This window comes from Phasianus colchicus, chromosome 21, assembly GCF_987193195.1.
Source record: "Phasianus colchicus chromosome 21, bPhaCol1.hap1.1, whole genome shotgun sequence".
Lineage (NCBI taxonomy): Eukaryota > Metazoa > Chordata > Aves > Galliformes > Phasianidae > Phasianus > Phasianus colchicus.
The window spans coordinates 1,226,354-1,245,486 of record NC_143456.1 but is presented as its reverse complement, the minus strand read 5'-3'; the positions used below and the strand labels follow the sequence as shown (position 1 = coordinate 1,245,486).

At 46.8% G+C, this 19,133-nt stretch overlaps 2 protein-coding genes across 3 annotated transcripts; one reads left to right on the top strand and one right to left on the bottom strand.

Moving 5' to 3' along the window:
* Positions 1 to 611: 611 nt before the first annotated feature.
* On the bottom strand, positions 612 to 18,988 carry MPO (myeloperoxidase). Of its 2 annotated transcripts, XM_031591967.2 has the most exons (14): positions 18,892 to 18,988; positions 18,092 to 18,185; positions 17,378 to 17,553; positions 15,370 to 15,493; positions 14,841 to 14,970; positions 13,773 to 13,973; positions 13,377 to 13,692; positions 12,530 to 12,690; positions 12,117 to 12,369; positions 10,779 to 10,949; positions 9,423 to 9,660; positions 8,756 to 8,970; positions 4,996 to 5,091; positions 639 to 700 (listed from the first exon to the last, which is right to left on the bottom strand). In XM_031591967.2, exons 1-13 carry the CDS (start codon positions 18,986 to 18,988, stop codon positions 5,039 to 5,041), a joined length of 2,229 nt encoding a protein of 742 aa, XP_031447827.2. In that variant the 3' UTR covers positions 639 to 700; positions 4,996 to 5,038. The 2 variants fall into 2 exon arrangements, 1 of the variants encoding a protein (XP_031447827.2); XR_016459215.1 differs by lacking the exons at positions 17,378 to 17,553; positions 18,092 to 18,185; positions 18,892 to 18,988 and adding an exon at positions 15,953 to 16,234 and having other exon boundaries at positions 612 to 700; positions 4,947 to 5,091.
* On the top strand, positions 1,258 to 8,745 carry LOC116228225 (1-acyl-sn-glycerol-3-phosphate acyltransferase alpha-like). The gene is made up of 6 exons (XM_031591968.2): positions 1,258 to 1,442; positions 2,259 to 2,392; positions 2,756 to 2,931; positions 3,350 to 3,445; positions 3,597 to 3,669; positions 4,923 to 8,745. Exons 1-6 carry the CDS (start codon positions 1,258 to 1,260, stop codon positions 5,069 to 5,071), a joined length of 813 nt encoding a protein of 270 aa, XP_031447828.2. The 3' UTR covers positions 5,072 to 8,745.
* Positions 18,989 to 19,133: the final 145 nt, after the last annotated feature.

Below are 19,133 nucleotides of genomic sequence, written 5' to 3'. Positions count from 1 at the left end.
CCTCTCCTGTGGATACCAAAACTCCTTGAGCAGTCACTTCTCTCCAGTTTTCCCATGAAAAGCAAGGTCACTGGGTAAGCCCAGGGAACAGGGAGCACAACCAGTGCCTCCCTCTGTTATCATGCCTTTCCACTCTTGGTGAGTTGCTGCTGAGTCTTCTCCATTTTACTGTTCTCAGGGGTTTGATTTTGTTCTTTAGGCTTTAGTGACTATGGGTTATGGGTCCCCCGAAGGTCCTTTGAGAATCTGTAGATCTCGTTACTGTTTGGAATTTATCGTTGTTCATTTTGTTGTTAAGTCCTGTTGCACAGATCCTTTTCACGCTCAGTCTTCAGGAGCTGAAACACTGTCAGAGCACTCCCAGGTTCTACTTGCAATATCCTGATTTACCTCTTCACATATGGAGATGCTGTCTGAACACACGTCTGCCTCTGGCCATGGAAACGTCACTTTGTTTATCTTACTGTCTGGACACGTGACATTTTTTGTCACTTTTCCCAGCTGAGAATGTCCAATTGCTGAGCCCAGTGCCTCTCATGCCCATATGTGTGGGCCAGGGGCTGTCTGCTGTGATCACTGCATTTCTCTGACTTTTCTCCATAATACTGATTTCTGGTTTCCAGGACCTCTTGCGGTCAGCTCACAGTTCTCATGCACAGAGCTTGACACAGAAGCATGCTTGTGACAGAAGGCTCCTGCCCTATAGAATCACAAAATCACAGAATCACTGAGGTTGGAAAAGAGCTCTGAGATCATCCAGTCCAACTGTCCACCTCCCACCAATACTGCCCGCTGCCCACCTCCCTCAGTGCCACATCCCCAGGGCTCTGGAACACCTCTATGGACAATGACCCCACCACCTCTCTGGGCAGCTGTGCCACTGCATCACCATTCTTTCACATAAGTTTTTCCTAATATCCATCCTAAAGGAGGGCTGTGTGCATACATCGTTCAGCCAGCCCACAGCCACGTACACACCCTCCATGTTGCAGAGCCTTGCTATTGCATGTTTTCCTCTGCTTGCCAGCCAGCTCCCACACACAGCAGCTCTGCAGCTCCCTTGCTAAACCAGCTTTCTGTGGTTTTATTCACGGGGAGCTCCAGCCTTGCAGAAGCGTCTCTCCTGAGTCTCATTCCATCACTGCACCACCTACACACAATGATCAGAAGAATCTAAACTCTGCTCCACAACATTGGGTGCCAGTTGCTCATTTACTGCACTGTGCAACGCTCCTCTGGTTGACCCTGGGCTGAAGGATGGAGCTATTGCTTCTTCACTATCCATTTACTTTCCTGCTCATTGCAGTTCTAATCCTTTGCTGGATGTATCCTACATTCAGATACTTCTGCATGATAACCGTCTACCAGGTGTGGATCTTCGCCATCAGCTTTCTGGTTATTATCATTGCTCTTCCTCGTGGCCGCAGATGTGAAAATATGAAGTAAGTTGGCCGTGGCCTCTTTGTGCTGTGGGCATTGATGCAAGAAGCTTGCACTCTGCATGGGAGGGTCCTGGGAGCTGAGCTGCAGTGGGGAGGAATTAGTTGTATGCTGGAATGCCATTAGCAGCAGTGCACATTAATGCACAGGTTTGGGGGCGGTGGGTTAGGTGGGAGCTGGGGTCAGCTGCACAACAGCCCGGCACTTTGTGGCCTCCTGAAGCGCTACAGAGGCAGGATTCACTCTGCCAGAAGGTGTAAGCTGCAGAGCAAGATCCCAGTTCTCTCTCCTCTCTGAGCCTCAGCTTTTCACTTTAAGAAATTTTCTTCAGTTCTTGACTTTTGTGCCCGATTTTTTTTTCTTTATTTTTCCAATGTCTACCTGTCCTCCAGTGGCAAAATCACCTCTTCCCACTATTTGGGCAATAAGTGTGCCAGGTGCATGGTAGGTTTACTGCAGCTCATACACACAGCTCAGCAAGTTGGACAGTGGAGTAGAGTCCAAACAGGTGCACTATGAATTTGGGCATTATATTCAAATATATATGGGCTGATCCACACAACTGTGGTATTTGGAGTTGTTAGGCCATTGGTCTAACCTACCCCAAGAAAACCTGCCAGCTGTATTTGTTTTCTCCAATGGCAGCTGAACAGCCATCATAGTTGCTTTTCTCCCAGACAGACAAGTTAAATCTGGGACTATGGACAAACAGGCTCCTCAGGAGAAGTCTGTGAGGTGGGCTTGTCTGGAAGATTGGTGTTTGGTTCCTTTGCTCAATTTTAGTTTCTCTTTAGCTCACATCTGTTCCCCTTTTCCAGGATTCTGCGCATGGCGATTCTTTCAGCCAAATACGTCCTTGGTATCAAGATAGTGGTGAAGGGCAAGGAGAACCTCAGGACTAAGAAGCCTTGCATACTTGTGTTGAATCATCAGAACTCCCTGGACATAATGGGTACGTGGGGAACCTGATCCTGCCTTCCCCTGCTTGCTACACAGTTATGAAATCTTAGCCCCAAGCCCAGGGTGTGTTCTGAGGCAGAAGAGCATAGCAGTGGTAAAGAAACTTCACTCATCCCTTCCAATAGAACTGGGATGAGAACATCAGCAGACCACGGTGGTGTCACGGTTATTCAGTGTTGGCAAAAGCTCTGAGTGGGAGGTTGGTCTACAGATGCCCCAAATCCCTTTTCCAACATCTTGTCGTGGGGTGGGAGCTGCAAGCATGATGTTCCCCAAAGCAGAGGGCTGGAGGGAACCTCCGTGTAGAATGGATGAAAAGATGAAAACTTTTTCTGTCCTTGTTCTTCCCTGCCAGTGATGATGCAGATATTACCAGATCGCTGTGTGCCCGTTGCAAAGAAGGAAGTACTATACATGGGCACTTTTGGCCTCGCGTGCTGGCTGTCAGGAATCATTTTCATTGACCGTAAGAAGAAGGAAGAGTCCATTGCTATCTTGACAAAGGTGGCAGATACCATGTGCAGAGATAACGTGAGTGGACAAGACTTCTTGTGGAGAGCAGGAGGCAGTGGAAAATGCTAATCCTGATGTGGATGGAAGGTGATCTGGTTCTTTGGACTGTGCACTGAGCAGAACCTCTGGTGGGTTAGCTGTGCTTTGGGCCCAGAAAGTGCTTGAGGTAGAGGAAGTGAATGCCTCTGCGTAGTCAGGAGCAGACAGATCAGTCCCAGGAGAATATATGGTGGAGTCACCATCCCTGGAAGCGTTCAAGAAACATGTAGATGTGGTTTGTGGTTTAGTGGGCAATATTGGTGGTAGGTGGACGGTTGGAAAGGATGATCTTAGGGGTCTTTTCCAATCTTAACAATTCTATGATTCCGTGTCTGTGCAGTGATTTAGAATAGCAACTGGAGATGCCTCCATCTCAATGTCTTCTCCCCTCCTGCAGTTCCATGTCTTGATCTTCCCTGAAGGAACTCGCAATCACAGTGGCTCCATGCTGCCCTTCAAACGTGGGGCCTTCCAGCTGGCCGTGAGAGCCCAGGTGAGAGCCGCCTTCCTCCTGCCCCTTGGGATGCAGTTTGGCCACCAACAACCTGGTCCCTCACTTCCCTTTGGACTGAGCACCCATCCAGAAGCCTGCAGGTGGTACAGGGCCGTTTATAGATTCACTCACTGTTGCCTGCTTCCCACAGATCCCCATTGTTCCTGTAGTGATCTCTTCCTACAATAGCTTCTACAGCCAGAAGGAGAAGAGATTCACATCAGGTGAGGATCACCTGGGGCTGGGTGCTTGCATAGCCTTGGAGGAGCCCTGATGTTGGTGGGAGATAACTGTGTGCTATGTGGGGGCAGAGTCTTGGGCTTCAAAGGGATAAGGTAGAAAAAAAATCTTTCATTTTCCTACAGAGAAAAACAGCCCACACTGTTCCTCCCCTTTCTTCCCTGATGCCAACCCAAAATGGGCTTCTGCCACTTCCTATCCTCCCTTTAGGCCAGCCTTTCCTAGGAGCAGGACCTGCTCTTTCCTAGGAAATTCTCATTCCTGTAATCATTTGTAACTCCGCAGTCATTCCCCTGAAGGCAAACACCTCGAAGACAAAGTTAAACACTGCATTGTCTGTTTCTACTCAACTTTCTCTCACTGGGCCTATTCTGTCCCCTGCTGGCCGTGCAAGAACCTTTCATTCTGGAAGCATTCCCCCGCTGGCAGTTTGATGGGAGCACGAGCAGGGGTTCCAGATGTTCAATGTGTCGCATGGGTTTATGCCCTCCTCTTTTGGGAAGCTCTTTTCCATGCTTCAGTTCATCACCTTTGCAAGGCTCTGCCAGCAACACTTCTGGATCTTATTTCTTAGCATACATGTAAAGGCATGCAAAGACATTGAAAAGTAATACAGGCACTCCCCAGATGTTCGGGTGGGTATCTGTGCAGGCAGCATCTCGTCTCCACTGGCCAGAACAAGGGCCCCTGGGTACAGGAACAGAGGAGTGTGAAGACAACTCCCTAGTTTAATTTTCCTGTTTGCACCAGTCCATGCCTCCTGAAAGAGGTATGATATATCTCAGCAAACCAAGGATTTCTGGCATGGTTTCTCTCATCCCAAAGTGCATTTCTAAAAGCAAGAACTCTGCTGAATTCAGTATACGTAGATCAGAGCATGACCAGTTTGCATGCATTGTGCTACAGACCTCTCATTCTCTTTGCTCAGACAGACTCTGAGCTCTAGGGCAACCATATGATGGATGACTTCTTTCCACCTTTTCACGTTGGGTTGGGTTTTTTTTTTTGCATTTTGGATGTAGTCAGACATTTGTGCATAGTGATCTCTATGGACAGGGAAAGTTTGGTTTGGGTTTTTGCTGTGTGCATGTGGGTTGCTACACAGCTGTTGGTGTGTGAAATAATATCTTGCACCTATTTCTGTCTTGCTCCTTGGCTTGCACCAGTTGCTCTGCTATATCTTCTATGCTGTCTTACAGCACTCCCCCTCCCTGACCCCCCTGTCTTGCTCTTCCAGGGACGAGCACCATCCAGATCTTACCAGCAGTGGAGACAGTTGGCCTGAGCCCAGATGATGTTCCCAAGCTCACCGAGCAGGTCCGTGACTCCATGATGAGTGCCTATCAGAGGATATCAGGAATGACGAATGGGGGTTCCCATGAGTGATCCCACAACCACAAAAAGGCCTGGAAGCAGAAAACACAAAGCCTGCAAGCCTGATAGTGACAGGCAAAAGCATGGAATCATTTGATTTGGAAGGGACTTTTGAAGCCATCTGGTACAACACTCACAGCTCCATCAGTGCTCAGAGCCTTTCCAGCCTGACCTTGGGTGTCTGCAGGGATGGGGCACCCATATCTCTGGGCAACCTGTGCCAGTGCCTCACCGCCCTTATTGTACAAATCTTTCTCGTTGTATCCAATCTCAGTCTCCCCTCTTGTCCTGTCACAACAACCCCTGCTAAAGACTCTATCCCCTTTCTTACAGCTCCTTTAAATACTGAAGGCTGCTCTCAGCTCTCCCCACAGCTTTCTCCTCTCCATCTGCCCAGCCCTCAGCCTGTCCTTGTAGGGATGTATTCCCTGGGATCATTTTTCTGGCTCTCCTCTGGACGCATTCCAACAGCTCCATGTCTCTCCTGTGCTGAGCACTCCCCATCTGGACACAGTGCTCCAGGTGAGATCACAGCACAGAGCAGAGGGGCCGATCCCTTCCCTGCCCTGGTGGCCACACTGCTTTGGGTACACCCAGGGGACGGCTGGCTTTCTGGGCTGTGAGGGCACACTGCTGGCTCGTGCCTAGCTGCCACCCACCGGTACCCCCAGGTCCTTTTTGGCATAGCTGCGCTCCATCCTTACACCCCACAGCTTATACTGATAGCAGGGGTTGCCATGACCAGGTGCGGGTTCCCACCGCTCATTCTGACCAGGTCTCTCTGGATGGCATCCCGTCCCTGAGGCACACTGACCACACAGCTTGGTGTGATCCACTGGCTGCTGAGGGTGCACTCAATCCCACTGTTAATGTCATTGATGGAGATTATAAAGAGCTCTGATCCCAGCACAACTCACAGTCAGTTCCCCATCCACTGAACAGTCTACCCATCCAGTGCATACCTCTCCAATTTGGAGAGAAGGATGCTGCGGTGGACCGTGCCAAAAAAAAAGTCCACAGAAGAAGAAAAACATTTAAGTGGAAGAGGTAAAATGGTTGTCAACTTCCTTTCTGAGAACTGTGCTGCCTGAGCTCTATGGATGGACACTCAATGGACAACTGGACAATACTTTGTATTCTTAACTCTGAGAGCTTCTCTCCATCTTGGACCCCAGGACAAGGTGGATCTTTTCTGTGACCATTGCTGTGTGCTTAATCACCTCTTCTCTCTAAAAGCCAAGATGGAGGCATTTATCCCAGAGCCTGTGGCCATCCTGCCTGAGGAATTGGTTGTCTTGTCTTGCCCTTTTAGGCAAAGGGAGGTTTTGTGTTCCATGGTTGGTCAGATCTTGAGAGCACAAAGGAATGTGCCCACAGGACTTAGAGGCAAACTGCAGAAATGCATCACTTGAAGTCCTTGTCTTGCCCTGAAAAATCTCATGATTTTTTAACAGAATGGTTTTTTTTGATCCACAATGGGAGCTGCATCTCCTGATTTCTGGAAGCTTCCTGGTTTTTCCCTGTCTTCTCTATGTCCTCAACACGATTTCTGTTGCAGGTGAGGGAGAGTAGAGCATGAATAAGATATAAAATAAACACATTTTAAAAGCTTGAGTTTCAGGTACAGAGCTTCTTTAAACCATGGGCTGTACTGTGATTAAAAAGGAAAAGTGGTTTGTGTTTGTGTATGGGCCAACTTTGCGGCCGTGGCCTGGAACAGACAGCAGCTCTCCAAGTTTTGGGACAGATGTCTGACGTGCCAGAGCGGATGCCAAAGGTCAATGAGTGCAATTAAGTATTTTATTAATGCCCAGCAGAGCTGTCTCTGTGCTTCAAAATGCAGCTAACATTCTCCAGTGTCTTCAGAGACTGAAATCTCACTCTGAACTGGAAAGAGCCCCCAGAATTGTGCTTTTGTGCAAAAGGACATGACGGGTGTTGTGATAAAGATTACATGAACTTGCTAAACTCTGAGTGGGGCAAAGAAAAAGGAATTTGATTAGAAGGCTAAATCAGCATGTAATAAACTGCGATTAAGAGATTATAATCAAGGACAACATTTGAAACCTGTTTCATACAAGCGCTTTGACTTCCAGATTTGCCACCCCTTCATGGCGGGGTGTAGAAACCATCTGCTTTGGCTGTGCCTTTAACATTCCTAAAAACAGAGAGCACCTAGCCCAGTCTCGTAAAACCCTGAATAGTTTTAGGGCAAGAGATGGCCAAACATCATTGCTCTGCATGAAGGATTGCACTGTTTTACACATCCACGGGATAATCCCATCACAGTAAAGCAAACACATCTGTAGACTCAGTCCTGAGCTCCTCTCTGGGAGCACGTGCCAAAGCCTCCCTCAGCAGCAACTGGCTCAGCAGGACTGTGGGCAGCAGATTCCAAAAAGCAGCGGGGTGCCATCATTAGGAATTTCCAGCACTGGTTGCAAGAGCAGGATTAGAAACTGCCCACAAAGCAGGAAAGGCTACTGAGCATCAGAAAGTCTTTGCTGGGCATCTACTTCTCTCCATATTTCTATGTGACTGCATAGCTTAAAATAGCAATAGGGACATCATGGCAGATAGCCTGGTTCACCTGTTCTTCTTTCACCTCTGAGACACTGTGGTCAAAAAGTACCTCCAGTGACCTGAAGGCCCTTTGGAACCGTGCTTTTTGGGACAAACTCATGGTGCTTGAGGAAGTTTCACTCTGAACTGTTGGTTTTCAATGCCCTGCAATTTCACTGCTGCCGGGTTATGCAAAGGCAGCTCAGCTTCCTCCCAGCGTGGTGATAAAAAGGTCACAGGAAGCAGCTCAACGCGTCTCACTGACCAAAAGATGAAGTTCATAAACAAATCAGGAAGCTGCTATTGTTCAGAGGGAAGGGAAGTGACATCTCAGTTAGGTTTCCAAAGCAGTCACCACAATTCAGCCCTTACACCCCCTGTCTTTCTCACATGCTGGTATCCCTCTCGCATAACGCGAATGAAGCTGACCACGGGAACTGCATGGAGATGTCTGTGCTCTGTGCAGAAGGACAATCTGATAATCTGTATGTGGGTTGCTACAAGGAAAAACTCCTCTGCTCTGTCTTCTGCAAGCTTCTGTTCTCTTCACATCCATTCCCAGCTGGAAGAGCTTGTGCCAAAATACACGTAGTTGGAGATGTGTGGTTGGCTGTTCTTTATATAAAGGCACTCTTGTACCACCTTGTATCATAATCATGGCTGTGTGTGTTAGACTACTGTTGTGTCAGGCCATGCACTGTCAAAATAGCTCTAGATAGTCCTCAAAATAATATAAAGCTTTAGGAAAAGCAAGGGGAAAGCAGAGACTTAGTCTGGCAGATTGAAGATTGAAGTGGATTGAGTAATCCTGATTGATTTCTTCATGGACATCTTTCCTGTGAAGGCAAACTCAGGCTGTCCTGGAATAGATTGCCTGGCTTGGAATACATTGCTGAGGGAAGGACACATTCACAGGGACTTGGACAGGGCGGATTGTCAGGGATTTTCCATCTGATTGGTGAGGAAGAGTTATCTTCTAAGGGATGGACTGCAAGGAGATCAGGCTGACAGCCGTCTGAGTGGGGCTGAAGGGATGGCAGGATCACCATGACGACCTTAATTCTTTTATTTCTTTCTAAATTCTTTTATATTCTTTCTTGGAGAGCATTCAAACGAGGGAAATCTCCTACGTACCTTTGCTGCCCCTCTCAGGCTCATCTTTCCAGGCTGAGAGATCGAGCGTGTTGATCTCATGGCAGTCAACAAAGTTCTCAGGACTGCTGGCCCTGAACATGTCCCTGGGTAACTTGTTGATGTGGGTGTTATCACAGATCACTCTCGACATTGAGACTTTTGTCAGTTCTTCCAACTGGTGCGGAGTGAAAACTCCTGGGTTCTCCCACCAGAACCTGCAATGATATTTTCAGAAGCAACTTACAGTATTCTTGAAGGTGTTTAGTGCTGGTTGTTTCCCAAAATAGACACCAGGCCCAGGTGAATCTCTGCTCAGATCCACCTTCATCCATCAGGCAGTAAGCACTACTCTTTGGAAAGAAGTCTGATTCTGCCACACTCAGCTGCCTGTACAAAGAGGCTGCCTCTTTAACATAGCATCACTGGGACACAGGGACTGATCCTTCCCTTTAGTGCCCTGAGAGCAAATCTCACCTCAAGCAGAGACTACTGCAGATGACCCGTGGGCTGGAGCTGGCATTCATCAGCCATGAGTGTCTCTACAAATCAGCTGTTAAGAAAGAGCCCTTCGGCAACCAAGGCTAAAACCAAAGTGTGAGCCCTGCTGCAAGCACTCAGTGATATGTGGGAGATGGGGCGGGAATGGCACGCCCTCAGAGCCACCTACCTGTCCCCATCACGCAAGTTCCTGAACTGGGTGCCAATGATGCAGGCCAGGAGGGGCCCAACTCTGCCCCGGGGAATGAAGGGCTCTGCAATTGCCCCAATCCAGAGGTCAATATTATCCGGTGTCCCATACAGGTCCATGAACTTCTTGGCCAGTTCACTATTGCCCAGCACCTCAGAGAGCTCATCCACTGTTCGAGGCTGGGAGAGCCCACAGAAGTGCCTCCAGGCATTGTAACCTGCAACAACGGGGACAGAAGCTGCTCAGAGCCCGTGCTGTCCACCTGTCTGCCTGCACTAAGAGCTAAACAGACCCCACAGCCCTCAGCAGTGTCTGCATCTTCCTATGGTACTAAAGGTTCTGGAAGACGTTCTTAGCTAGATAGAAACAGTTACAACAGATGCTATGTCAGGGTTAAGGTTTAGTGTTAGGGTCAGAGTTAGGATTAAGGGTTAGAGTTGCAGTTAGGGTTTGGTTTGGGTATTGTTAGGGTTAGGTTTAGGGTTGAGATTTGCTGCAGGGTTCGGGTTTTGGTTGGGTTAGGGTTAATGTTTCTGGGTTGTGTTGGGGTGATGGTTTAGGGTATGGGTTTGTTTTAGGATCAGGGTTAGGGTTTCCATTAGGTTTAAGGCTAGGGTTAGTATTTCTGCTAGGGTCTGGGTTAGTTTTAGGGTTACATTGAGGTTTGGGGTTAGGGTTAGAGTCAGGGTTTTCAAGTGTCTGTTAAGGAATGCATACACTAAACGAGTATTTTGGGTCTTCTGTATGCTCTGCCACTGCTTCAGCATAATCTGCCAATTCAAACGACCTGGTGCTGAGCATGACTGGATCTGTTCTTACAGTTTTGGGAGGCAACATTTCTAGGCTTAAAATCCTAGCAAATAGCACCTCGTGGTTGTGCTTACCCCCAAAACACCCATTCCTCTGCAGCATCTGGAGGCAATTACCACCGAGGGCACATGCCACTTCTGTTCAGAGCTGGGGGTTGTCTGAAGACATGGAACAATTCTTGGTGGGCAAAGAGCATATGTTTTGTTGAGCTCATGTGAAAACTGAGCTTGGTCGATTGGGACTGTATCTGCTCTACCCCTCAATCTTTCTTTGCAATACACCATTGCTTCTACCCATCTTTAACAAATTTTTCCAAATATCACATCTGCCTCCCAAGCCCTTTTAAAATCTCTGTAAATTTCCCAGAGAAAGATCTTTACAATATGAAGACCTCTTCTCTGAATCTGACTGCCATCTCAAATCGAAGTATCATTTTTTTCCCCCATGGGTGTACATTCACAGAGCTGCTATAACCAGTAAAGGAAAAGGAGTATTGTCCGCAGGACAGGGCTTGAGTCTCCTTACCTGGAAGCCCATGGTCTCTTCCCCGCTGCAAGTTCAGAGCTGCTAGATCCAGACCCATTATCTCTGTTTGTTCAAAAAGGTGGTTCTGGAGCTCCTCAATGAGCATCTGATTCTGTTTCATCAGTTTTGCACGATCAACCACCATGCTACGTATCAGTGGATCGATGCCACCTGCATTCATTGCAAATCAAAAAGAGACTTTTTGCCAAGTTCCAGCTTTGGTGGTCTCTTTCAAGCAGATGAAACAGTGCTGTGTTAGATGTTTTTCCTACTCTGAGCAGTGTGTTCACTTAGATTCACATTTCCATTCCAACATATGAACGTGCATATGTACGAATCTGCAAAACCCAGTTGAGGCTCCCCTTAGCAGTTATACTGCCTACTTCTCCCATTCCCTCAGCACCCATACACCCACTAGTTATCCACCAAGATCTCCCAGTCCTCTTTTGCAGAGCTGCTCCTCGAGCAGTCAGTTCCCAGCAAGCACTGATGCAGGGGCTCTGTCCAGTGTTTTGTTTTGCAGTTTCTGTTTAGAATTACCTACCAGTTAGCAAATATGTTTTAGAACATGAAATGTGAAAATGAAATCAGTTTTTGTCTCTTTTTGTGTGTGTTCTTCAAAGCCATTAAGAAGACAGAATCATTAAAACACAGCAGAAATTAGTGAATTTGTATACTTCAGAATATTTTCCATAGTAAGATCATTCATTTTGGAAGAGACAACCATCTTTCTTGGGAAGATTCTTGCCTGAAGACATTAACTGTCTAAGAGCTGGATCCTGCAACTCCTTTTAGAGTCTTGAAGAGGGAGGGCCACCATTAGAAAGCAATTATCCCATCAGTTGGATTGGATTCATTACCCTCTGACAACCCCTACCAGTTACAGAAGGATATAAACTATTTGTTTTCACTGGCCTATATTTTTACTGAGTGATACTTGGCAGCGTGAAAGAAGGTACAGAATTGTGTGTTCTGATGGAAAATCTGAAATGGCTTCTCACGGTTGGAGTTGGTGCTTGGTAGCATTCAGTGGTTTGAATATTATATACAGCTTTTGGCAGGGCTCCTTCACCTGGGTTCAGTGCAGGGCCAGTGTTGTTGGGCTGCATTTGGAGATATTTCTACAGGACTGTCCTGGTGCCTCACAGCTAGGAGACCACTGAGCCTCTTGGGGAGACATGTCTGCTTCCAAGATGAATGGCACTGTAAGTGGTGAAACCAGTTAAATGAATGGTGCTAATTTTTGTGAGTCTATGCTTGAGTGTCTGACCAGCACATCTGCACCTGAGAGTCAACTTCAGGACCAGATCAGGACTGCTGGAGGCCCTGAGTTCTTACCTTCCATTATAATTCTCCACGATGCACAAAATGTCAGATGGAGAGGGACGTGGGAAAGTGAACCCATAGGCTGAAAGCTGTCATCTAAACGGGATACAAAAGGCTGCACTGAGGCATGACCAAATCGGAAGGCCAGGGAGAAAACATTGGACACCGTCGGATCCACAGTCTCGTTGTAACCACTGTACAAGGGAATCCACTTGCTGGTCTCCTCTGCAAGCAGAAGTGGTATGTAATCTCTGTATGTTATTATCTGAAAGAAATACCATAAACGTAGAACAAACAATCAGCAGCTACAGCAGAAATGACATCAAATTCAAAGAGAACTCGGAATCTCCATGAGTTCTTCAAAGGGTTATTTTGCTGTATTTGGAGGAGGAAAAACAATTTCTAAGAAGAGCAGTGGTCACTACCTGGGTCATGGCAGCTATGATGTTTCGGCTCTCCTGGTAAAGCTTTTCTCCATCCCAGTGAGGATTTAACTTTCCCAGCCTTGTCACCAGGCGATTGTGCTCTCGAAGAAAGACAGTGTGCAGAGCAGAAAGTCCCAAGTTCTCTGTTGCCCGTTTGTCACCTACAGATAAAGTATTTTAGGAAATTGGTCAACTGCTTTATATTTCCACAGCAGATTTTGATGGTAGGCAGATATGCAGTGTTGTTGGTAGTACTGCCTGTGGTTAAGTTTCCTAGCAGTCATCAAGTCATGCCAGAAATTTCCAGCACAGACCAAGCATTTCCTTTCTCCTTCTGCAAATAATTTAGCCAAAACCATTGGAGAACCATAGAAAAGACATGGAAAAGACCTCTAAGACTACCCAGTGCAGTCTCCCACCTACCACCAATATTGCTCACTGACCATGTCCCTCACTGCCATATCTCCATGTTTCTTGATCGTCCCCAGGGATGGTGAAAAAGGGATTTGGGCAATCTGAACTACATTGCACTTGTTCATGAAGCAGCTGTAAATATCTCATTTTATGACAACCTCCTGTCTGTCTTCCTCTTGTACCTTAAGGCTTTTGGCAATTTTCCTTTGTACAAATGTTTGGTTTTGAAAATTTGTCTCAGCTCCCTCAAGTTATAAACACCTTTGAGAGCTCTATGAATGTGCTTTCAGCAGAAATGGTGGAGGCAACTGGGAGACACATGGTGCAGTCCCTCCAACAGCTGAAGGTACAAACATGAGTCTCTCCTTGTGCACCAAGGCGCTCTTCTCACGGGCAATAAAAGAGTCAAAATTGCTCTACAGATGCACCTTACCAGCTCTAAAGCAGGGGATGTTCACGCTCTTGTTTGTGAGTACACAAACACTTTTTGTTTTGTTCTCAAAGGGCAATAATTCCAACCCAGCATCAGTAAAATTCTGGTTCACAGCCATCAGACCCAGCTGGTTTGTTTGATTCCTAAGGCTCTTTGCCACAGACTCCTCGCTGCCGTACACCATGCTGGCATCAATGAAGGAGGTGACAGCATTGATCTGTTCACGAGTAAACGTCCAGGGATTGCACACAGAAGCTGACTGGATAAAAGGCATGCAGGAATTTGATCTCAGCATCCGTGGGTCATCAGGGGGGAACTAAAGGAAATAAACATAAGTAATGCCTCGGAGAAAGCCTTGTGGCTGTTTGTTCTGGGATGGAACGGAAGTCACGGTACCTTAATTGGGAAGCAAGGGGACCTGAAGTTGCAGTCAGCATCGCAGTGAAGCTCTGGGTTTGCTCCTATGCCACTGGAAGGGGCCAAGTCTATGTCATGGTTGACCCATTGGCCCCACTGCATGAAGAAAAGAGAAAGCTCTTGATCTTGAGTGATGTTCTCATTGGCTGTATGAGCAACTTCATTGGACACTTTTCGAACCTGCAGAAAATCAAAATGGAGATGCACGTGACTGTCTGTAATAAGGGGAATTTACCTCCCAGTCTAACTCCCATTGTGAAACCATGGATAAGATGGTCTCAAATGAGCCTTTAAGAGTTAATTACTGCGTTAAACAGAATGACATCATGTTCCAGTTGGACCTAAACTGGTATGATATACAGCCTCCAGCCCTTTGGCAGCACTGTCTTAACTCCATGGTCACCCAGTCAAGCCTCACCTTACAGCAGGCCTGAGCTCAACCTGAGGGATGTGCGTATACCCAGAAAGAAAGATGGCTGAGGGGAGATTTAGATTGGATATAAGGAAGAAGTTTTGTAATAAGGGCAGTGAGGCACTGGCACAGGTTACCCAGAGAGGCGATGATGCCCTGTCCCTGCAGTCACCCAAGGTCAGGCTGAAGGGGCTCTGAGCACTGATGGAGCTGTGGGTGTCCCTGTGCATTGCAGGGGTGTTGGGCCAGATGGCCTGTAATGGTCCCTTCCAATTTGAATGATTTTATGAGGAACACCAGCATCTTACTCTTTGTACAAATATCCTGGCATACCTGAGTACAGCATGGTGCTGCCTGCACCCAGCCTCAGGATGTACACTTTGGAAAATACTTTGATTTTGCCCATGCTTTGCATAGTGAAGTACTTGCATCATTTTTTCTCTGTCTCTGACAAGCACATGAGCCTAAGACAAACCTCCGTTTGAGAAAATTATTTGCACCTGAGGTCACAGAAAAGGATCATTCATTTCACACTTTAGATGTTACCAGTGTTCCAAACTGATGGGTGCAGTTCAACCCAGGCCATTCTATGACTCTATCAGTAATGTTACCCAGACAAGTATCACTGTTCTCACCAGTGGGAGTGGAAATGCATTATAAAGCTTTCCTTCAGTTGCTCCTCTGGGAACAGACACTCCATCTTCATACGCTGCCGGGAGCCAGCGAGCAAATGCCTGGTTGGAAACCCCTAAGTGAGGGTTCTTTCTGGAACATCAGAAGAGAAGCCAACACCAGCATTATTTCAGAAATGAACAGGCTTGTAAAGATAAATCAGAACCATTAAGGTTTGAAAAGACCTCTAAGATCATCCAGCCCAACTCAACCTACCACCAGTATTGCCCACCAACCATGTCCCTAATGACTGGCAGCCCTTGGTCCATGCCTGACCACTCCAGTAGCAGGGGTGATAGCCAGGAAACATTAAGAAGCAAGCAATGCCAAGATAATTACTGTGGATAAAAATAAACTTTTTAACATCAAGAAAAGATTCCCCCATTCTCACATGGAGAGCGATGGATTCATATCTGATGTTTTCAAGACATGAAATCTTTTTCCTGCCTGTACTGAGCAGAAAGGAAACATCAGTTACATCACAAGTCCTACCTGTTGTTGCACTCTCCAGTAATGGTCCGGTAAACGTCGTCCTCTGGGCATTTAATGGAGCGAATCTGATAGCCACAGCCAGTTTCTTTGGAAATCATCTCTTTCTGTTTCCTATCCAATAGGTCTGCAAAAGAAATGATGCAAAATGACATCTGCTAAGAGCTGTATTTTATCATCTCAGCATTCTCAGCTGATGATTGAAATTCTCTGTATTATTAGTAATGTCAGCACCCACTGCACCAGCATCTAATGTTATTTCAAGCTTCCTCCAATTTAAAGCAGGAGAAAGCACACTCTTGCTGTGGATACATTCTGTCACCAATATGATCTGTCTACTTCACCTCTCAGCAGCACAAGAGCCTTGGAGGGAATCACAGAGTGGGTCTGCACTGAGTGTCAGCAATAGATACCAGGTAATGCTCCTTCTCAGGGATTTTAAATGTCCAATGGCTTCAGTGAGCTCAGTGACTGAGCTTAACGACTTATCCATGAAGAAGGTTCATGCACTGTCTTTAGGTGCCCAGAGTCAACCAGAGACTATCCTAGCAGTAGTTACATTGACAGAACTCAGGTCATGACTCACCCTAGCAAATGGAGGTCTCCACTTATCCTAATTTTGTGACAGATATTAGTTCCACAGCATTTATTGGTATAAGAGCACATATGCAGAAATATGCTGTGCACCAGCTGATACTCAGAACCTGAATTCCCCAGAATAACTTCTGCCTCTGAGTCTCTCTGTGCCACATATCATCAGCTCATCCAGAGTCACTCTGCTCTAGTAGCGAAATCCACCCCTAGTAAGCAGAGTCTGTGGAGAGTCCAGAGTGTGCTGCAGTGGCACAGCTGCCCAGGGAGCTGATGGTCATTGTCCCTGGAGGTGTTCCAGAACCATGGAGATGTGGCACTGAGGGTGATGGGAATGGTGGGGTGGGCTGGGGTTGGACTTGGGGATCTGAGAGGACTTTTCCAACCTTAATGATTCTGTGATTTAGTGATGCCCTCCTCAGCCAGCTGCCAAGAATGTGGGTTAAAACACCTTCAGCCAAGTGCCTTTACCTCTCTAATGAACTGCTGTTCAACCCAAAACTTACCCCATGTGTAGTCAATTTCAGCTGGGACAAACCCTACCCCAAGAAAAGGATCTGATGAGATGTGAGACACAGTAGTGGGATGATGAGGCTTAGAAGTGAGGGATGACACCATAGAGCTCAGCACTAATGAAGTCTTTCACACTGACAGATTGTCCATGTCAGCTTGGTGGATGCACAGTGCTGAGCCCAGGGAGACCACTGAGCTGTGGCAGGGTTTAGCTGTAATCAGCAAGGTTATATGACGGTTCTTTTCATTGTTCTAGTAAATAATCCATTGGAAGAAGGCAGGGTGTACCACGCAGACCTCTGGGAGAATTTGAAAACCCACTTTGTTTGATATCTCAGAAACGTTCAGTCAAAATAGACAAGAAATTGCTAATCTGTGGATCCTTCCTGTTCCCTAGCATAGGAAGACTGGGCCACCTAGAGGCATGCAAGCTGTGAGCTGGGTGAGAACTGTGGAGATACAACATCTGGATTTTCACTGTTAAGTTGAGGCCTAAACACTTGTGTGTGTCAGCAGTGGATCAGCTCAGAAAGTGCAGTGTCCCGGCGCTCAGCCCATTATGCCCCAGATGTACCCCACTGATTTTTAGCAATCCTGTTACTATTCCACTCACCCTAGCTTGGTATTATCATCAAAGATGGGAGCTGAGATAAGCAGTGCCAAAGCTGATGGCTGAAACACCAGGTGGTCCAGGTCTGCCTCTGAGCACGGTTATCTTTCAGCCCCTGCACACCCAGCACCCTTCAGGCAGGTGACACCAGCTGGCAGTCTGGGCTTCCTGACCAGTTCTCAGGATCGTAGCAGGGCTTTGTAATCAGCAGTCTGGGTCAGTGCAGAGCTGCTCTGACACACATGCTGTGGTAGCTTTTCCTTTGTTGGAAAGATATTTTGGTCTAAAATGCATTACCTGTAATGTTGAATCTCATCCTCCCAGACTGCTGCAGCTTCCTTTTGAGGAGCTTCAAAGTAGTTTCCAAGTAGTCAGCAGCACGGACTGCAGATCTGGTTCTTCCTACTGGATCCTTTAAGTGCTTCAGGAAATCCACTGGGCTGGCAAACTCATCCCCTAGTTTTTGCTGTAAGCTAAACAGAACAGAGCTTCATGGGCTGCCTACTCTGAAAACACCTCTGCCCTGTGGGGCTGGTGTACTTCGACGTGATGGAACTAGCAGGTCCCCAGGTACACCGTGCTCTTCTATAACAACCTGACTGCTCCTCAGATTTGCACATCTCCCTCTCTCAGTAAAATTTTGGGAAATGAGTCATTGTGATTCCTTTCGGGTTTGCTCTATATCCTTGTCAGAATGAGACCTGTTAATCTACGTGAAAAGCTATAAAAATTGGTGGTAAACTGAGTTTTTCAGTGATGGGATGTTACATTTAGGATGTCACAGTGAGCAGAGACAATCTTGGATATGTTGCTTCTGTTCCTGGCCACACGGATCATTCGTAGAGAGATACCCTTCCCCAGAGGTCAGCCTGTGCTTCCACACCACCAGCATCCACCTCTGACATTGTGGGCCAACATCATAAAACAGGAGGCATTACTTTCGGAGCAGCCCCCATAGGTTCTGTCTTACTGCCTGATAACGTTGGAGCTTTCGTGCAGAAAAGGACTCACCACTTCCGAGCATGTAAATACGCTGCATCCACCTGCTGCTTGGCTTCACTGATGCTCCTCAGGAGAAGTGAGTCTGATAGTACTTCTGAGCCCTCTAGTCCAAAAGGGGGAAACAAGAAGAAGCTGAAGATATGTTGCATGTGCACTAGGAGCTCTACACCCCACTGCATCACATTCCCACTCTGTGTCTAGTGTTACATTAATGCCTTTATCTGTGTTCCTCTTGCTCATCTACCTCACCCCACTGCTGAGGTTCTGAAAATCATGGGACTACAGATGACCACCAAATTATAGTTTTTTTATCCATGTCAAACTTGACTCTCTTGACTTCAAGGGAGTTAACTTTCACCTTTCTTATTCAAACTATTCTTCTCTGTAAAGAGGGATATTCACTTGGGACATGCGTGGAAGAAACCTGATACATGGTCCATACCAATCTTCCTGCCATAAGAAGGTACTCATATCCTTGAGAGACCCAACATAGATAATTCTCTTAGGCACTGACTTCACTGTTAGCAGGTAAATTTCAAATATATTGGATATATTTCAAATACATTAAAGTCATTTTCCCTGGAGGTGTTCAAGAACTGTGGAGATGTGTCACTGAGGGGCATGGTCAATGGGCCATGGGATGGATTGGGGTTGGACTCGGTGATCTTAGAGGTCTTTTTCAACTTTAATAGTTCTACAATTCCTTATTGAAACTGTAATTAGGTAATCAGACTGAGCTTGACTCAAATCCCCCACCCAGCGCCACACCTCTTCAAGCAAAAGAGCAGCAGAGAGAGAAACAAAATTACTGTTTAATGAGGACTCTGATGCCCCAGCTGAGCAGAATGTGATGAGGGATCCTAGGAGAGCAATTCTGAGTTTTATACCTAGAGGGAAACACAACATCATTCACAGTTCAGTCTAAGTGAATGTGCAGAGATTCTCTAAAGCATCAGAAGAGATTGATGTGCTAGCACATGTCCTCCAGCATGTATGTGTGTATGTACATAGCATACATACAATGGCAGGGTGCTTCCTTGAAAGGAGATAC